The 19,024-nt window shown below is 43.3% G+C and overlaps 2 protein-coding genes across 5 annotated transcripts in view; one reads left to right on the plus strand and one right to left on the minus strand.

The window, feature by feature from the left end:
• The first annotated feature begins 2,437 nt into the window (after positions 1–2,437).
• Positions 2,438–3,769, plus strand: LOC139368827 (rhodopsin). Its single transcript, XM_071108225.1, has one exon. It carries the CDS (start codon positions 2,523–2,525, stop codon positions 3,585–3,587), a length of 1,065 nt encoding a protein of 354 aa, XP_070964326.1. The 5' UTR covers positions 2,438–2,522; the 3' UTR covers positions 3,588–3,769.
• Positions 3,770–7,226: 3,457 nt separating this feature from the next.
• The window catches only part of LOC139368823 (membrane-associated guanylate kinase, WW and PDZ domain-containing protein 1-like), a 205,430-nt gene continuing 193,632 nt past the window's right edge, over positions 7,227–19,024 (minus strand). For 3 of the 4 annotated variants that reach the window (XM_071108214.1, XM_071108213.1, XM_071108212.1), the window contains exons 18-23: positions 17,827–18,030; positions 13,359–13,446; positions 13,163–13,226; positions 12,572–12,715; positions 12,295–12,433; positions 7,227–10,567 (exon numbers count right to left, since the gene is read on the minus strand). In XM_071108214.1, coding sequence (XP_070964315.1) covers positions 9,381–10,567; positions 12,295–12,433; positions 12,572–12,715; positions 13,163–13,226; positions 13,359–13,446; positions 17,827–18,030 — 1,826 coding nt within the window. In that variant the 3' untranslated portion in view covers positions 7,227–9,380. The remainder of the gene's footprint in view (positions 10,568–12,294; positions 12,434–12,571; positions 12,716–13,162; positions 13,227–13,358; positions 13,447–17,826; positions 18,031–19,024) is intronic. The other variant, XM_071108216.1, reaches the window with a different exon arrangement.

Raw genomic sequence — 19,024 nt, forward strand, 5'->3', positions numbered from 1 at the left:
AGAGCAGTATCTGAAGTAACCACCGTAGTGACATACCTGTTTGAAGGACAGATGAGGCCACTGATGTCAGAGCTAACTGCATTCTCTTAATTATAACATGAACTGAACAATACGATACATGGGGGTCGTAAACATGCCTCAAGGTCAAACACTGTAACAATAATGATTCATGTCACTGACATATGTTTTCATGTACGGACATAACATTTCTTCCCCTCCCCCTCACAGGAACCGAGGTGTGAAACTCAGTGTGGAAGTCACGCAGGTGCTCAGGCCTGCTATGAGTACAGACTGGCCGGGCTGATGCCTTTTAAGGGTTCGGACTGGATGGGGCTGGTCAGCACAGAAGGCTGGTGAGGGGAGGATGGCTCAGACCAAATTGCTGGAATGGAGTGAATGGAATGGAAGCCACGTGTTTAATGTGTTTGATACCATTCCATTTATTTTGTTCCAGCCATTACTATGAGACTGTTCTCTCCATTTAAGGTGCTAGCAGCCACATGTGGGCTGCAGGGTTGGGCCTGTTAACCCCTAACCTTGGAGGTGCCTCAGTAGCTGAAGCTCATGCCCCAACATGAATCCACTGGACTAGGGAGACCCCTGTGATGCAGAGCTGCTGCGTGGCATGGTAGTGCAGAAGTGTTTAGAGCAGGCTGATGGCGAATGTACACCCTTGTGCAAGTTTTTTTGAGTGTCTGGTTCTTGAGCGTCTGATTAAACCACTCTACCCAGCTCTGTCCCTGGGGGTGGTAGAATTATGTGCGGATGTGGCGGATCCCTTTCCCTTTCAGGTAGGAGAATAGCTCATTAAACATGGTCTTGGGTAGGCCCCAACTGCCAGTATTTATTATCTACATAGTATTTTTTTATTTTTAGTGTACAGATTAGCATACTGAATACTGAATGAATAAAACATCATACAGTGCACTTTTTAAGGTGAATAAATAAATTAAAGTGATTTATAAAGTTACTAAATGGTTGGTGGTTTTGGTTTTGAATAACACTTGGGGCTTTGACAGGATGAAATAGTATTCTTATGTTCCTCCACTACAGTAGCTGCCACCATAGCTTCTTCACTCCTTTGGACTTGTAATCTAAACATAGACACTTTCCCCATTGAATTATGGATTGTCCTAAATTTGTATAGCTCTTTATTGAGTAAAAAGAGCAGTAAATGTGTGAGTATCCATAATGTTGTGTCTGAGGGTGACCAATGGGACACTAACCTCATTACAGGCCTCTTAAAGTAACACGTCCGTAAGCTCCAAATCTCTTTAATACAATGTCCATTAGAAAGTGCTGAGCAAAGCTCTCTTCTAGCCACTAAGATGGTCTAGATCTTCTGTACAAGTCTACTCTCTACTTTCCCCTCATTTCCCTTGGTTTGTTTAGTTTTACATTGATAATCAATGAATACACAAACAGCATTACTGCTGAAGACTACCTCTCACATGATCATTATGATTTATTTAGGCTACATTAGAACAGAAGATATGCAGAATGTAACATCTCTTGAAATAAACTTTTAAGGTTATAAAACAGGAATAAATGTGAATATTCTTTTGAATGACATGTTTGTAGGATGTTTGGGAGGAAATGACATTGAAATGCATGAGTAATCCTTTCTCCCGCACACACACACACACACACACATAAACGTGCAAACATGCATGCACACGCACAGTCTTAAAATCTTAGTCACACAATAAGCATCAGCTATAATACTGCAACATAAGCACAAGTACTCAATGAATGACCTGTGAATTACATGTAACTTTATGTTGCTACACTTAATGTTCTATGAAAATAATATTTTGCATTATTTTGATAAAAAATCAATAAATATTGCTCTACCTAATATTAATACAATTATGTAATATGTTCAGGATGAGGACGTTTACACGTCTCAGACCATTATCTATAAAAACATACTTCAATCACCATATAGTATTTCCTGGTGGTGCAGCTATTCTACTTTGTGCCTATGTATTACCACAGCTTAACGTGTTTCTTATCGCCACTTATAATAAACCATCTGTTCTCCCACAGCACTCCGTCTCTTCACTCTTTTGTGCTTGGAGTATGAAGCTTCAAACATGTCTCTAGAATATATTGAAATATATCTTCAAAAGAGAAACTGTAAATTTAACCGTGTTTAAAAGTTGTATGCAAATGACTAACTCAGTTCTGAGTATATGGATGAGGCCTAGGTGTGTAACAGCCAATGCAGCGTTTCAGATTAAGCCATCATCTCCTGATAGGTATGAGCAGGTGTAACCTTAATAACTTGATGAGTGGCCAGTTATGTTTGCAGTGGTGGCTGGATTATATATTAACAGTGGCCTAAATCACATTGTGCTGACTGATTGGGAAAGTGATCATCTAACACCTTAAGATGTGCCTATAAAATCAGGAGTCTGACCTCCTGGGTGCATTTGTAGAAAGGACCCTTTCCATCTCTCTTTCTGTACAGCCGGAACACCATCTGAAGAAGGGCTGATCGCCACCGCAAGACCGCAACCATGAACGGCACAGAGGGACCAGATTTCTACGTCCCTATGTCCAATGCTACTGGCATTGTTAGGAACCCCTATGAATACCCCCAGTACTACCTTGTCAGCCCAGCGGCGTACTCACTCATGGCTGCCTACATGTTCTTCCTCATCCTCACCGGCTTCCCCATCAACTTCCTCACACTCTACGTCACCATCGAGCACAAAAAGCTGAGGACCGCCCTGAACTACATCCTGCTGAACCTGGCTGTGGCCGATCTCTTCATGGTAATCGGAGGCTTCACCACTACGATGTACACCTCCATGCATGGCTATTTCGTCTTTGGAAGAATGGGCTGCAACATCGAGGGATTCTTTGCTACCCATGGTGGTGAGATTGCCCTGTGGTCCCTGGTTGTCCTGGCTATTGAGAGGTGGTTGGTCGTCTGCAAACCTATTAGCAACTTCCGCTTCAGTGAGACCCATGCCATCATGGGCGTGGCCTTTACCTGGGTCATGGCTGCTGCTTGCTCCGTGCCCCCTCTGCTTGGCTGGTCCCGCTATATCCCCGAAGGCATGCAGTGCTCATGTGGAATTGACTACTACACACGCGCCCCTGACATCAACAATGAGTCCTTTGTCATCTACATGTTCGTTGTCCACTTTATGATTCCCCTGTTCATCATCTCCTTCTGCTACGGCAACCTGCTCTGCGCTGTCAAGGCAGCTGCCGCCGCCCAGCAGGAGTCTGAGACCACCCAGAGGGCTGAGAGGGAAGTGACCCGCATGGTCATCATGATGGTCGTCTCCTTCCTAGTGTGCTGGGTGCCCTACGCCAGCGTGGCCTGGTATATCTTCTGCAACCAGGGATCAGAGTTCGGCCCTGTCTTCATGACAATTCCGGCATTCTTTGCCAAGAGTTCGTCCCTGTACAACCCTCTCATCTACGTGTTGATGAACAAGCAGTTCCGCAACTGCATGATCACCACCCTGTGCTGTGGGAAGAACCCCTTCGAGGAGGAGGAGGGAGCCTCCACCACTGCCTCCAAGACCGAGGCCTCCTCCGTGTCCTCCAGCTCCGTGGCTCCTGCATAAACGGGCCCCCAATGTGGGCCCTGCGATCCAGCGTCCACAAAGAAGACTTCTGCTCCCGGAAACGACAAAGGCTCACGTCTACAGAAATAACTCTTGTATTTTTGCAAACCAGTTGGTTCAACCTAAAGACAGTTGCAGATGGGCAGCCCACAACAAAGTTGTTTATGTATATGTAAAGAGAGTCTAACGTAACAATGTGCAGGGATGGAATTGGAAAATAATCACTCTGGGAATTAACCAATGTAAATAGTTCAGATTCTGTATTTTTACATGTCCAAATTATTTCGCTTTGGGAACTCTGTTCCCACTCATTCCCTCCCAATTCCACCCCTGTCGATGTGCAAGATGTTTTGTCTTTCTCGAGACAGGAAAGGAAAATATCTTAAATATTTTACAGTTGGATTCTATATGTTACTGGCTTATTTGTGAATGTAGAGACACGTAATCAAGGCAACGTAATAAATCGCACTTTGCAAAAGACAATTACTGTTCATGTTTTACTTACTATCAGGGTGAAACGGTTGGAACTAAAGTAGTATGTTTAATTAACTGAGTCAATGTGAATCGCCTGCTCTTAAATGCAATAGCAAATAATTGAACATATAGACATGTTGTGTACATTCAGGACCTGGGTTCAAAAACGATTTCAGGTATTTCAATTACTTTTGAATGCATTTCAAAGCAAGTATTCAGATAACATTGGAAAGTATTTTAAAGTACTCAAATACACTGACTCAAATACACTCCCATGCATTTAGCTCAGGTATTAGAAAATAGTATTTGAAATAAGCATTGAAAATAGTTTCAAATGCAATTTCATTGACTTTGGTTTATAATGATAAAATAAAACTACTTGCTTTTGGCTGTGTTTTGAAAATACTCAAATACACATTCTTAAAAAAAAATGTTTTTTTAAATACTTATACGTATTTAAACTGAGGTCTGGTACAGTCAAGTGTTCTCATAGCTTTGATAAAGGTGTTAAGACGGAATAGTGATCTAAGGTCAATCACAGGTCACCTTGTACTGAGTATGTAATGCTAATTCTAAGGGATTATGACATGAATAAGCATAGCTATGTATGACTCAATACATACATGAAGATGCAGACATGACTATAGCTTCTGATTTACAGTAATCACCCACAAGGTTGATGAGGTGAAAGACATAATTGGATCAAGTGCAGTCAATCTTATCAAGATATCTTTGTGTTCCTGATGTTAAATAAAACACATGGGCTCTCTCTCTCTCTCTCTCTCTCTCTCTCTCTCTCACACACACTTTGGATCACAATTGAATGTGAAAAAATGACAGGTTGCCTATTATTGCCCATGACTGGTAAAGTATAGCATCAGGTATAGTATGCTCTAGATTTACTGCGGCTTACAGATACTGAATCATTTTCATCATATCCATGCCTTTTTCCCTCCATGTAAAGACGGTGGTATAAGCTGTTCCTACATGTCTATGTGATAAATGATAGAAGCTCAGGGAGTGACATGAGATTTCTCCTCCTCAGTGCTCGGTTGTGCAGAAATATCTGTCAGGCTGGAGCATAACAAACACTTAGAAAACTCTCTCATAATGACCTTTGTTGTGTAGCTATAGCAACCCTCATACCATCGGATCTCTGGCTGAATACAGATACGCTCACTCGCCAAGCGATCTGCTCCAATCCAACTCCAGCAGAGACAGGCTGAGGGAAACAACAACACATCAATCACTGGCCGCAGACCAGATTAGGGGCTGGGCTGAAGACAGGCAGGGAGGAGTGGGAGCATTACACGTCATGATTTCCAATTTCCAATTTTGCCTTCATCAGTTCAGAAATTCTCTAACTGCTTGCTCAGACAGGAACTTGACATATCCACACTAATGAATGAATCTCATCAATATTCTGCTGACTCAATAGTTTTTTTTGGTATTTTTTTCTGCCTCAGAAGAGTGGCTTTCATCTTGGCTTCTGTCACTTCGGCACTTACAAAATCACAGTGCATAGCTGTGTGTTTCCATGACAACTGCCTATCAAGGTCAACTTGCTAGCACCCATCTCCTCCAAGGTTGTTGTAAATTATGTCATCGTCACATGGAATAGGGATGCCTGCAACATCAATACCTCCCTGGGAAGGTAACAAAGGTTGCAGAGGCTTGGAGAAGGATCGCTTGGTGAGTGCAAAGAACTCTTTAATTCACATCTTCCCCCATCTAGATGGAAGAAAAAACACATCCATTATTCAGAAGTTAAATCTATAAGTCAGTTAGATTCTGTGATGACTCAGTGCTGTGCGTGCTCCCACACATCCTGAAGGTTTTCCCCTTCATTAGCTATGGTATGGATCACTATGGAGGAAAAAACGTCTCAAAGTCTACTTACATGCTAATAACCCTATTATTGTCTGCGGGGAAATCTAATGACACCTTATATATTGTTTCAACTTTTGATCAGAGACAAGTAGTGCTCTACATAGGGAACAAAAAGACAGCATAAGGAGTGGACTGTTGTTCCATCATCACAGCTTCAGCCACATTTTTCCCCAGTGTACGCTAGGTTACTGATATGGCCTGTATGATGAAAAGACTCATCTCGAGTTGAAAGTAAAATCTGTTTCTCTTGTTGGTCAATTTCTTCAACAAATGATCAGGTCTATATAGTTATCAAACATACATTATTAATGGAAAGGAAGCACAGACTCTTTAAGTATTAAAATACGTATTCTAGCAACAACATTTTAATAAATCTAACCTCCCCCTGACAGCGAGAACCATCTTATCACTAAGTAAAAACTCAGAATTGGGTTTGACCGAAACTTGACCTTCCATCACAAGTATAGAGTCATAACAATGTGAACGAGTGTAAGCATCTTCTGACAGGTGGCTGGTTTCATCAGGTCTGTGGCAGCTTTGTGTTCTCAGAAAACCAGATAACCACGGTGGGATCCAGACAGGAGGAGTCTGAACGTAGACGCCTTCTGATAGTGTCTGAAGGTCACAACACTCAGAACAGGTTTTAACACACACAAAGGTCTCCTGAAGAGGAGACCTTACAGTTTATAATAACATTATTTATTAACCCTTTAAAAGGTATAAGGCCTTAGTTTAACCTTCTTCACATTTCACATTCTTCAAATGGAAAAAAACATATTGTGTGTGTTACAAAACCAACAAGGGAATATACTGTAGCATAGCTGAAAGCCTGCCTCAGGGTTGCTTGTTAACAGCTGTGGGTACCCATTCAGTATGTGCTACTGTAGTAGGCAGTTTACTGACATGTCGATGTTGTCACGATCCCAGCATATTGCCCATTAACAAGTAGATTAATTTCACATACCAAATTATTCTGTCAGCGGGTAATAGGGACATATTGATATGAATGGATATGCAGTTAGACATTCCTTGTTTATTTACTAAAACCTTTGCTAGTCAGACAAATCTGAAATGTCAGATAGACACTGTTAAAAGCAAGGAAGCTAGACAATATATATTTTTTTGCAGATATCCTGTTACTAAAGCAGTATGCTTACTACCTTGGTGAATAATAAATCAATCTGAGAATGCTGCACTGCAAAGGGACTACAATGTCAATCATATCAATAGGAATCTCCTGAGAGTATAATTGCAAGTCACTGTGGAGAAAAATCCTTTTGAATTTGTATGGAAAACTTTATTTGATAATAAAAATAGCATTCACAGACTTCTTTTTGATAGCTACATATACATTGTGATCCATCTCAAGGAAAAAAGCTTTACTGGTTAAGTCCACATCTACTTGTACTTAGACTAATGTTATATATAGCTTCATGGGTTAAATAAAGCTATGAACAATGTAGTATTTATATATGCATAGTGTTTTATAAAAAAAGATTGGCCCATATACATGTAATGCTTTTATCAACACAGAGATAGCATTATGTCTGGAGCACATTGCAATAATGCTTAAAGAACACCGACTGCATACAAGTGCTTTATAATACAAAGGCAGGCTAACCATCGAGAGATATTCAAACCAACAAACAGATTCTGATTGACCAAATAAAGTCGTCCATTTTTAGAATGTCTTTACATACCTGATTCAGAGTACATTAACATATTTCCCATGAATCATCAGGTCCATTTCAGAAATATAAACACTATCACATTCCTCACTAAAGACGTTTCCCATAAATGTCTCTTTTGTACAAGAAAAAGGCAACATTTTAGTCCTCAATGGGTTCCTATTGGTTACATATTGAAATTATGTACAGGTGGTGGCCAACAGGTTAACGTCTTTAAATGTTTACAGTACCATGGCAACAACAGTGATAAAACAATGCATTTGTTGTGGATTTTCCTATATGTTTTTAGTCCTTTTGTGAAACATAAAACAGAGGATACACACGGTCAAAGCAGCAGTCAGACTCCAGTGGTGTGACAGCATGGCTCAGCCTGGCAGATAGGCCCACTTCTGTACTGGAACGGTCCATCCGTTATCATCGCAACAACGTCCCTTACATTATTACATCATCACCTAATTTCCTTGGGCAGGGAGAGGAAGAGAGGAACTTGAGAAATACTCCCATATCACCTGCATAGGATCAATGGGCCGTTGATCAATATCCGCTATATTTTTCACAAGGGAAAATTCTCTTGAAACAGTGGGATCAAATAAGCAGCCTACAATTATAGGACTGTGGTTACTTTTAAACCACTTGACCTCTCGGTCAACCTCTCCATGCTGCGTATAACTGTGAAGTAGATTTTATGTTACAGGCTCCTGTCAGGTAACGTGTTGCTTCTACTGTCCTCTGAACAGGAATACAAAACTTTGTTCAATTGTATTTCCACCACAGGCAGTCTACACAGACACCTCTTACTGAGAATTTGTTTTTTTAGTTTTCCTCCTTGGCTCATCATTACTAGACACACTGAAAAACAGAAACCCAAAACAGCCTCAGATCCTGGTGGGTTTTTAGACTTGTCTGCTCTGTGAGAGAAATATCAACAATACCTGGTGTTTTTCTCAATAGATGGTCTGCTTTCCCCTCTCTGATTGTTGAGGGTTTGTGGGCTTGGTAAGGAAGGGGCATGCCATACCAACTTAGATCAAAAAATATATAATTCTACAGCAAATCCAGCAGGGGTAAAAATGATTACTATTTTCAGGTGATCGGGCGTATTACTTGGTCCTTTTACCGAGCTTCCTCATGGTGTGTGCCAATTGAAAATAAATAGCAAGTCAAATGCAAAAAGTATTATCTGAAATATATTACTTCATTCTAAAATGACCATTGGTTCTAAAATGTTTGTTTGCCTTCGTTCTGTATGATATTCACTAAGGTTTTCACTGCAGTCGTCCATAAAATGCCTGTACTGCCAACGTCTTGTGCTATAGTTTGCTTTATAAAGCAATTCTGGGGTGGAAAACAACATCCAAAAACATATTAAAACAAGCTCATCATGAAGTACCTGTTAGCACAGTAAGGAGCATGTTCAAAACCTCACAGGGAACACATGTGGAGTCAGAGACGCCTATAAAAAAAGCTAAATCACCATTTGTAATTTGATAGGCACACACACATACCTTCACTACAGAATTAACAACCTCAGTTATGCTCAAAATAACGAGAACAGAAACAGTAAGAACTAAAACAAAGATTGTACTCCTGCTGTGGTATGAATCTCTGTCTGGGATCACAAGTAGTCAAATTAGTCAAGCAATCAGATAAATCACATGAGTCAATCTCCTCAGAAGTCTAAGTCCAGTGTATTTACTGTAGTCTCTACAGATCGAGGGCTGAGAAGCCAGGCTCTGTCCACTCAGATGCTGAGGTCCTTGGGGCTCTCTTTGTAAAACCTTCTCTTAGGCTCTGGGAACTGGTTCGGGGCACGGCCTACTGCGTTGTTGTGGTGTTGTCCTGCCTTGTTGCTAAGTCCTGCATTGTTGTAGCCGGCGTTGTGGTGAGCGGAGGAGTTGTTCTTCAGTGTGCTGTAATAATCCTTCAGTCTGGGAGCAGGCGCTGCAGTGTAGTTCAGCTCCTCCCTGCTGGAGCTGCTGTTTGGAGATGAGTCTCTCTCTGACCTGTAGCGTCTCTCTGGTGTTCCGTTTATCCCGTAGCTCTCATCCCTCGTCTCGGCCGACGAGTCCCTCAGGAGGTTGCCATTCTTCAGGCTGCCTCTGTCGGGCGTACGGCCCCTGGAGCGAGACAGGGAGCAGGCCCCATTGTTGGGGCGTTCTGGGGTGGTGGCCTTCATGTCAGTCGTGCGGTCTCTGGAGAGAGACAGGGAGGAGGCCCCGTTGTTGGGGCGTTCTGGGGTGGTGGCCTCCATGTAGGCTCTGCCTGGGGTCTGTGGTTCCCTCAGGAGCCTACGGTCATAGAGTGGTCGTTCAGGAGTGGCTGCATGACTGAGAAACCCTCCGTCATCATACTCCCTCTCAGGTGTGCAGTCCCGGTGTGCTCGCTCTGCCCTGCGGTCCATGGACTTGGCCCGCCGTCGGTCAGGGGAAGTGTTGCGTTTACGGGTGGGCGAGCGGTCGAGGGAGCCGCGGCGCGATCGACCATATCTCTGGTCCAGAGTACTGCTACTAGCGGAGCGCTCTCGTTCTTTCTCCGCCGCTGCTGTTGCAGCCTTCTTCCCAGAGCTGTCCTTGCGCAGAGTCTTTAAGAGTTTCGAGATGCCGCTCTCCGAGTCAGACTTCTTGAATTTGCGGCCAAGACTCTTCTTGTTGTTCCCGCCGCTGGTGCTGTTGTCCGGGGAGTGTTGTCTGGAGTTGGTGTGGTTGTTGTTCCAGGTGTGATGGTGGTGGTGGTTAAAGTGCCAGCCCGAGTGCTCCATCCTGTCCCTGTCTCGGCCCTGTCCAGCATCCTCATGGCGTGATGGTTTGTGAAGGTCTGGTGGATAACTGGACTCCGATGAGGTGTGATATCGGCTGTTTGGTGGCAGGGTTCTCACTTGCGGAGAGTCTTGTGCCCCGGGTGTGGGAGAGTGCCCGTCATGGCTGGCGTCTGGGGGAGAACAAAGACAGGACATGAGAGACATTCTGAGACTGGGTGGAGTTTAAACTAGCTAAATAATATAAACCTGGAAGCTCAGACAATTCTCTCAAACTTAAGGTTCCATAGCCATTTTCATGTGGGTGCTTGTATCTGTATTGAGTCAATACAGCCATTTTTATGGAAACCATGCACTTCCATAAACATGAACATGTTGGCAAATTGTGACAAAAATATTTACTTCTGGGAGAAAAAAAAAATCTAATTTGTACACAAATGGCTTATTTGATCCTCAACCTAAATTACATACAATTAAACAATTGCTGAAGTATATTTTCTTTGAGAGCAATGGATTGGCACATGTAGGCGGCAGCAACACAACAGGTGCAAAACATTGCAAGTGAAGGGCTGGGTTATCAATGACAACAAGCACCTATGACATTATTAAAAGCAAAATGATGAACAAGTTGATTATCATCATTGGGAATGGGAACTGCAGAAAAACAAAGAGCCTGAAACAAAAAACTGGAGTGTTCTGCCAATGACTCTGTCCAATTAGGGATGTGGTGTTATGGTAGCAGCGGTGGCGAGCAGTTGCATGAATCCATCCAGAGGTGGGCGGAGAGTAAGCAGTGCATTCTGGGTGTATGGGTCAAAAAAGCACAGTACAGGTTGAGGAGTGAGTCAGGCCACACAGCACTAAACACATACCCAGGGAGGTGCAGGTAGGAGATGGGTAGGGGGAGATGTGTTAAGTGGGTGAGGAATGTTGGGGTGCAGGTGTAGGAGGGTAAAGGGTTAGGAGGGTGGGTTGGAACAGACTTGGCTACAAACCGTGGTCTGATTTTGGCCCATTAAGTAGAAACAGGGCTCTCCCATCTTGTCATTTCTCATAGTACCAACAGCGAGATGAGGAGCCATCATCGCTGGAGGGAGGAGGAAGAGCCCAGAGTAAAGAAATGGAGGAAAGAGAGAGGAAATAAATCAAATAAAAACAAAAAAATAAATAAAAAGAGAAATCAGAGGGTTTAGATCCTCAATGAAGACCAGAGAAAGAAAAACGTAGTTGGTTCAGTTTTCACGTTTTTCTGGCTGGCAGAGAAAAGGAAAACCTAGAAAATTGACGGCTGGGTGGCATCCTTCACACAGTGACCTTTCTCGGCAGAACAGAGATAAGATAAAGATTCCCAGATGAATGAGCCAGAACATACAGTATTTGGACGAAAACAAGACTTGATTTACACAGCATTTTACCAGATGCTCTTATCCATAGCGATTTACAGGAGCAATTAGAGTGCAGTGCCTTGCTCAAGGGCACATTAACAGATATTTCACCTAGTTGGCTCAGGGATTTGAACCAGCAACCTTTCTGTTACTGCCCCAACGCTCTTAACTGCTAGGCTACCTGCTGCCACAGCAGAATGAACATGACATAATATGGCCAATAAATCACTGATGTAGGAGCAATAACATTAAATGTCATTCAGACACATCACTGGGACAGCAAATATTCAGATTTGTTTTTGTTGATCAAAGGCTATAAGACATATCATGATATAATACATTCTAAAGCATTGGATCAGGACACTGAAGACACATCAAAGACTCCTGCTTAAAAAATCCTGCTTACAGCAACAAGACATTGCAGACTATGGTGTCTGTCCGGTGTTAGTTAGTCAGAGGCGGTAGTGTTAGTCACAGTATGGAGGGAACATGTATCACATCACATTTCCACGCACCATATTCAGGAACAGATCCATCGCCCCTCTTGAGGACCAGGCGTGCCCTCCGGCCACCATTCTTGATCAGCTCGATGGCGCGTGCGTGCTTCATGTTCTTTGTGCTCTCGCTGTTGATCTCCAGGATCTCATCTCCCACCTGTGTGTGCAGAGAGTGAAGAAGGGAGGCTGTTTAATGAGACAACCAGACAATTGATGCCAGGAGATATTAACTGTCTATAACATAAATATTATTAAGTACAATAGAGTAGATGTTTTCTTTTTTCATGGAGCATACCCTCATCTTGCCATTCCTGACAGCCGCCCCGTCCTCAGCCAGCCTCAACACATAAAGGTCCATGTTGTACTCCCGTCCTCCTCTCAGGCTGAACCCAAAGCCTTTACTGTCCCGCTCCAGATCCACAGAGTAGAACTCTGCATCCTGAGAGAGAGAGAAAGAGAAAAGTATTAACAGAGGGGGAAGTGCGAATGCCCACAATGCGTGGGCCAACAGGGGTGTCATGAGGTGAGTCCTAACATCAGGACTAATCAAGCCGAGTCCAGCAAAAACTCACACAAAATCGATGGAGGTACAATACTCTGGAACCAATGAATAATAAATGCTGTCTCAGCCTGTGAGAGGGGCACAGAGCCCAGAGCAAGGGCACTGCAAGGGCTGGACACAGGGTTACTGCACTCATTAAAAGTGTGGCTTTTTATTGATTTGGCTGATAGCTTGATTAATTGATTGATTAGATTGCTTTGATGATTTGAAAGACATTCTTCATCTCAGGATGAAGCTGCACTGTGTGTTCTTGTAGAGAGATGATTTACTGTTCCCTGCTTTGGGGATTGATTTTAACAGACCAATAGACATGTCTGTCTTTACCTGTGAGGGCAGAGCTTGTGTTGGAGGAGGTGGAGGAGGAGCCTGTTTCAACTTTGAGTTATTCCTGGAAAATACAATTATTCATATGAACAGATATGAAAGTACATCATATTCATATAGAGGTCATATTTCATATAATGTATCATACTAATAAAGTATGTTCCAAAAAGCCTGTTTATGAATAATAAAAACTCACCGAGACTCTGTGGCAGTTTGGGGTGTGTGCGTGGTGGTGATGGTGGCAATCTTCTCAGCATTGGTCAACAGAGACGCGTTGGAGGACTCTGTGTAAACACAAATTGAGGATTATGGGTAATCTGAAAGTAATACATGGATTCTGGTAAGATCTTAAAGAAAAACAAAATGAATCCGCCCACTGTTAGAGGCTCTAAAAGTGCTCTTTTGTTAAACAAACAATTTGTTTTGAGTTGCAACTGGGTCTTGGTCAGGACTGCTGTCTCTGACAACACATCTCCTTACAGGAATTTTGCTCTCCAGAGAACAGTCTCCGCTCAAGGCTGCTCTGTTCAACCTGACGCTGACTGCCTATGATGTTGTCATCTACCATTTTGCTCACCAGCTCGAACATCAAAAGAAAACAAGCCTCTCCGCTTCAATCGTTCTGTTTTTTTTTAAATTCCAAGGGGAAAGAAAAATACATTAAAAAGTACAAATAGGGTAACTGTCCTTCCTTTCTTGCAAATCTAATTGTGTTGCACCACAAGCCACAGCACGGCAGCCCACATTAGTCATCATAGACATTGGTTACTTATAGAGGGAATGGGGTTCTGCCTGAAGTTAGCGACAGCACCAGCCTGACTCATTCATCCTTCTCTCCCCCTCTCCCTCGCCACCATGACAGCCCTGCCTGCCTTTCCCCACGGAGCACTCTGGGGGACACAACCTGAACGATTCAAGAACAAATGTCGCCACACAAAATGACACCGTCTGGCTGAGGAAGGTCGTGGCTGAATGGCTTCTATTTCTGAGTGTTGTTCTGCCATTAAAATAAAATTGTAGACTAGAATTATACTGAACAAAAGCATAAAATGCAACATGCAACAATTTCATATATTTTACTAAGGTACAGTTCACATTTTGCACAAGGAGAGTTTTAAAGATATATTGAAGTGTCACAAAACTGTTAGAATCAGAGGACTCAAAAAATACTGTTTTGAATAAGGCCTTTAAGAAATGTCCAACTCTCGAGCAGCCTGATTTTGTCCTAAATAAACGTCACAGAAATGAAGCACAGAGCAGGATTGATGAAGCTCATTTTATTTAATCTTTATTTAACAAGGCAAGTCAGTTAAGAACAAATTCTTATTTAGAATGACGAGCTACCCCGGCCAAACCCGGACGACGCTGGGCCAATTGTGTGCCGCCCTATGGGACTCCCAATCACAGCCAGTTGTGATACAGTCTGGAATCAAGCCAGGGTCTATAATGACGCCTCTAGCACCGAGATGCAGTGCCTTAAACCGCTGCGCCACTCGGGAACCCAGCAATGAAGGGTTACTTTGCTGATAAAATCATTGACAACAAAAATGACCCTAAAAAGCTTTGGAAATCATTTAAGGATACACACAATCACAGCACCAGATCAGGTGTAGCTGATGTGTGCTTCTACAGGTTCAGGAGTAATGCTGGGAAAGGTATTTTCTTGTATACTGGAGCCTCAGAGTGGAATGATTTGCCTTTGCCCATAAAAGCGATGTTGTCTCTGGGCAGCTTTAAAAAGAAAGTAAAAAACTATTTGTCTGCTGTGCCCATACGACTGTCCCCTACGATGTAACTGCAATGATGAGATAGATGTTCTTCTTTGTTTTTATGTTTTATTATCTGGCTCTCAATACTGTGTTCAACCGTGTTCGATCTTGCCTAGCCATCTTGTTTCAAGAAGACCACAATGGAAATAAGTCCCAGACTTTGTGTGTTATCCTCGATGACTTAACTCATGTATGGCTTTCTCAAGTTGTATGTGTTTTTTTTTAAATGGTTGATTAATAAAACATTAATAAAAAAGGAAATCAGTCAATTGAAACAAATTAATTAGATTTACATGACTGGGATATCACATGACTGGGAATACAGATATGCATCTATTAGACACAGATACCTTGAAAAAAAAGGTAGGGGTGTGGATCAGAAAACCAGTCAGTATTTGGTGGGACCACCATTCGCCTCATGCAGCACGACATATCTCCTTCGCATAGAGTTGATCAGACTGTAGATTGTGGCCTGTGGAATGTTTTCCCACTCCTCTTCGATGGCTGTGCGAAGTTGCTTGATATTGGCGAGAACTGGAACAAGCTGTTGTACACATCAAACCAGAGCATCCCAAACATGCTCAACGGGTGACATGTCTGGTGAGTATGCAGGCCATGGAAGAACTGGAACATGTTCAGCTTACAGGAATTGTGTACAAATCCTTGCGACATTGGGCCGTGCATTATCATGCTGAAACATGAGGTGATGGCGGTGGATGAATGGCATGACAATGGGCCTCAGGATCTCATCATGGTATCTCTGTGCATTCAACTTGCCATCATTAAAATGCAATTGTGTTTGTTGTCCGTAGCCTATGCCTTCCCATACCATAACCCCACTGCAACCATGGGGCAGTCTGTTCACAACGTTGACATCAGCAAACCGCTCGCCCACACGACGACAATAGATTCTCTAAAACGATGTTGGAGGTGGACATTCGTTAGAAAAATATAAATTAAATTCTCTGGCAACAGCTCGTGTACATTCCTGCAGTCAGCATGCCAATTGCATGCTCCCTCAAAACTTGAGATATCTGTAGCATTGTGTTGAGTGAATTTTTTTTGACCTTGCCACTTGCCAGTTGGTCCGCACATGCTCTGAGTACATGGCCTGGTAGTCTGTCTGGCCCCGCGGCCTTGTGATTGTCGACCTGTTTAAAGGTCTTGCTCACATTGGCTACGGAGAGCGTGATCACAGTCAGCTGGTGCTCTCATGCATGCTTCAGTGTTGCTTGCCTCGAAGCAAGCATAAAAGGCATTTAGTTCATCTGGTAGGCTCGTGTCACTGAGCAGCTCGCGGCTGGGTTTCCCTTTGTAGTCCGTAATAGTTTTCAAGCCCTGCCACATCCGACGAACATCAGAGCCGTTGTAGTAGGATTCAATCTTAATTCCTGTATTGACGCTTTGCCTGTTTGATGGTTTCGTCTGAGGACATAGCGGGATTTCTTATAAGCGTCCAGATTAGTGTCTCGCTCCTTGTATGCGGCAGCTCTTGCCTTTAGCTCGGTGCGGATGTTGCCTGTGTAGATGTTGTCATTGTGATCTTTAAAAAAACTGCCACGCTTTGTTTAATGAGTGGTTTTGCATTCTCTCCTCCTTTGTGTTTGTGCTACTGATTCTCCTCCGCTCCTAGCTTAATTAAGCTACATTTCACCAGTCTCTCTAGAACAAGGATGGGAAACTTTGATGGCAGTGGGGGCCACAAAAAAATGGAACTCATCATTATGGGCCGCAGTGGCTCGTGGGTCTGCATACCCACATCTATATCCTCACATAGTCAGAGCCGGCCCTAGCCTTTTAGGGGCCAAATCTCTCAGCTCAGCCAATGACAGGGCATTCTAGTGGCTGGTTTTATTGTCGTTCTGGGACAGGGAACAACACAACACATGCCTACTCATGGGGAAGGAGACAGCTTCCTGTCACAGACTGTTCCTGCCATAACCAGTAATACGTATGCATTTCCTACCACCTTGTTCCATTTAGACTAAGGACATTAACACTAACAGGATGCACTGATTACATATACACCACATTTAACTTTTTTCTTCGTTACAAAGTAGCAGCCAATACCAAATTGGCAGACTGTAGTTCATCAAAATGACATGAGTGTGTCTATCAGACGTTGTACTAAAATCAACACACACATACTGTATGTCAACTGACAAATTAATCTCTGAAATAGTTTCACTCTCAGGGATATTCACAATCTCTGGGTCGAAGTCAACCTTAGGTACAATGCAGCCATTTTTATCTCAATATCAAATCATTTCTGGGTAACAATTAAATACCTTACAGTAAGTGTTTTCAATTAAATGGTAAAAAATGAATAAAAATAGCTTTTTTAGCAAAGAGCAATGTCTCAAGCAAAAATGTTGCTAGGACTGTTCATGGAGAGGGAGAGGGGAAAACTAGCTGTTATTGGCAGAGCGGTTTGGAACTCTCTTTCTTATTTGTCTATTAACTCATTTACCGCTTGGTGATGTCACCAGGCAGACCAAAACTCCATCCCACCAAAACGCTTTTCAAACAGCTCTTACACTAAAAGGGCATCATTTTCACAATTTCACAGTCTTATTCTAACCTCATAGTGTGAAAATATAAAACTTTTATATATAATAATATAAAACTGGGCCTTTAATCATAAGAGAGGAAAACTTAAAACTAACTACAGAAAAGTATTGAGTGACAACATCTTCCTTCTCATTCACAGTCTCCCATTTTGAGCACAGGGCAGGGAGCATGGCCTCTCGCAGCCCAAGGTAGCTCCCCAGGTTGGTGCAAAGTGCTTCTGCCAGTGCAGAGCCGTGGTGCCCGCTGACTCCCACTAGGCCATGAATAACTCTCCTCCCTACTGCATTATAAAACAGCCCAGAGCAAAAAAACACAACGTCTTACCATCACCCGGAATGATCCTCAGAGAGACGGTGTTCCCTGCCTCCTTGATCAGGTTGACGATGTCCGAGTGGGACTTGTTGGTGATGGAGCAGCCGTTGACGGACAGGATGCGGTCGCCCACCTTCAGTTTCCCACAGCGGTCCGCAGGGCTCCCCTCGATGATGCGCCCTATTTTGTGGGGCATGGCCACACATGCATTTCCAGCTTTGATGTTAATGTGTAGTAAGTGTGGGTGTGTGTGTGATTTGGTTATTGATTACACAATTCGATTAAGGGAAGAGAAAAAGAGGATGGGAAAAGAAAAGAGAAGGAAAAAAGAGAAAGGGAAGCAAAGGGTTAATCATCCAAACCCCCATAGGCCATTCACCCAGAGAGCACCACCCAAGAACCAGCCAACCGTTGCACTGGAAACAATGGTCCAATCAAGGAGCATGCATGCGGAACACAGCTTACATCCCTATTGGTGGACTTGTATTGGGTGGTCATTAAGGAATGAATGGTCTGGGAGAAGACACTTTCTCTGTCACTTTCTCTACTGTTGTCCTCTGCACCCCTGACGTGCTAATCGATGGGATTTAAATCACATGGAACTGGTCTGGGCCCTTCGTGGCCCCCGCTCAGGAGGCTATCAATAGCCTTGACACGGCCTTACGATTGTCCTCCACTCCCCATCGGAGCCAGGGATTGATGTGGAGGATACAGCCTACGCTACAGCGGAGTGGTAAGTCACTGGAGATAATTGAGTTTCTGGTGCTCGGAATGGCTCAGAGAATGAGATGGATTCCTAAAGAGTGACACTGAGGAATCTCAGGATCCTCGCAGACGTCAAGAGAGTAACATGCACTGCAGTATATCAGAAGCTACAGACAGAGAGATGCAAGCATTGCATGGGGCTGTACAAGGAGAGTGACAGTGTTCAATACAGCACATCTTGTTTACAGAGCAGCTCTGAACAGACCCTAAGGAGCCCTCTCCCCCTCTCTCCCTCCATCCCTCCTCCTCTCTACCTCTCTCTCTTCCCGCCTCTCTCCATTCCTCCCCCCTCTTTCTCTCCCCCTCCCGCTCTCTATCCCTCCCACATCCATATTTATCACATCACCTTGTGCTACCAGCTCCCCTCCATACACCTTGATTAAAAACTGCACTTGTATCCTGCCACTCTATCCAAATAATGAGATATGGGACATTACGGGGTGTG

This window comes from Oncorhynchus clarkii, chromosome 16 (genome assembly GCF_045791955.1).
Source record: "Oncorhynchus clarkii lewisi isolate Uvic-CL-2024 chromosome 16, UVic_Ocla_1.0, whole genome shotgun sequence".
Taxonomy (NCBI): Eukaryota; Metazoa; Chordata; class Actinopteri; order Salmoniformes; family Salmonidae; genus Oncorhynchus; species Oncorhynchus clarkii.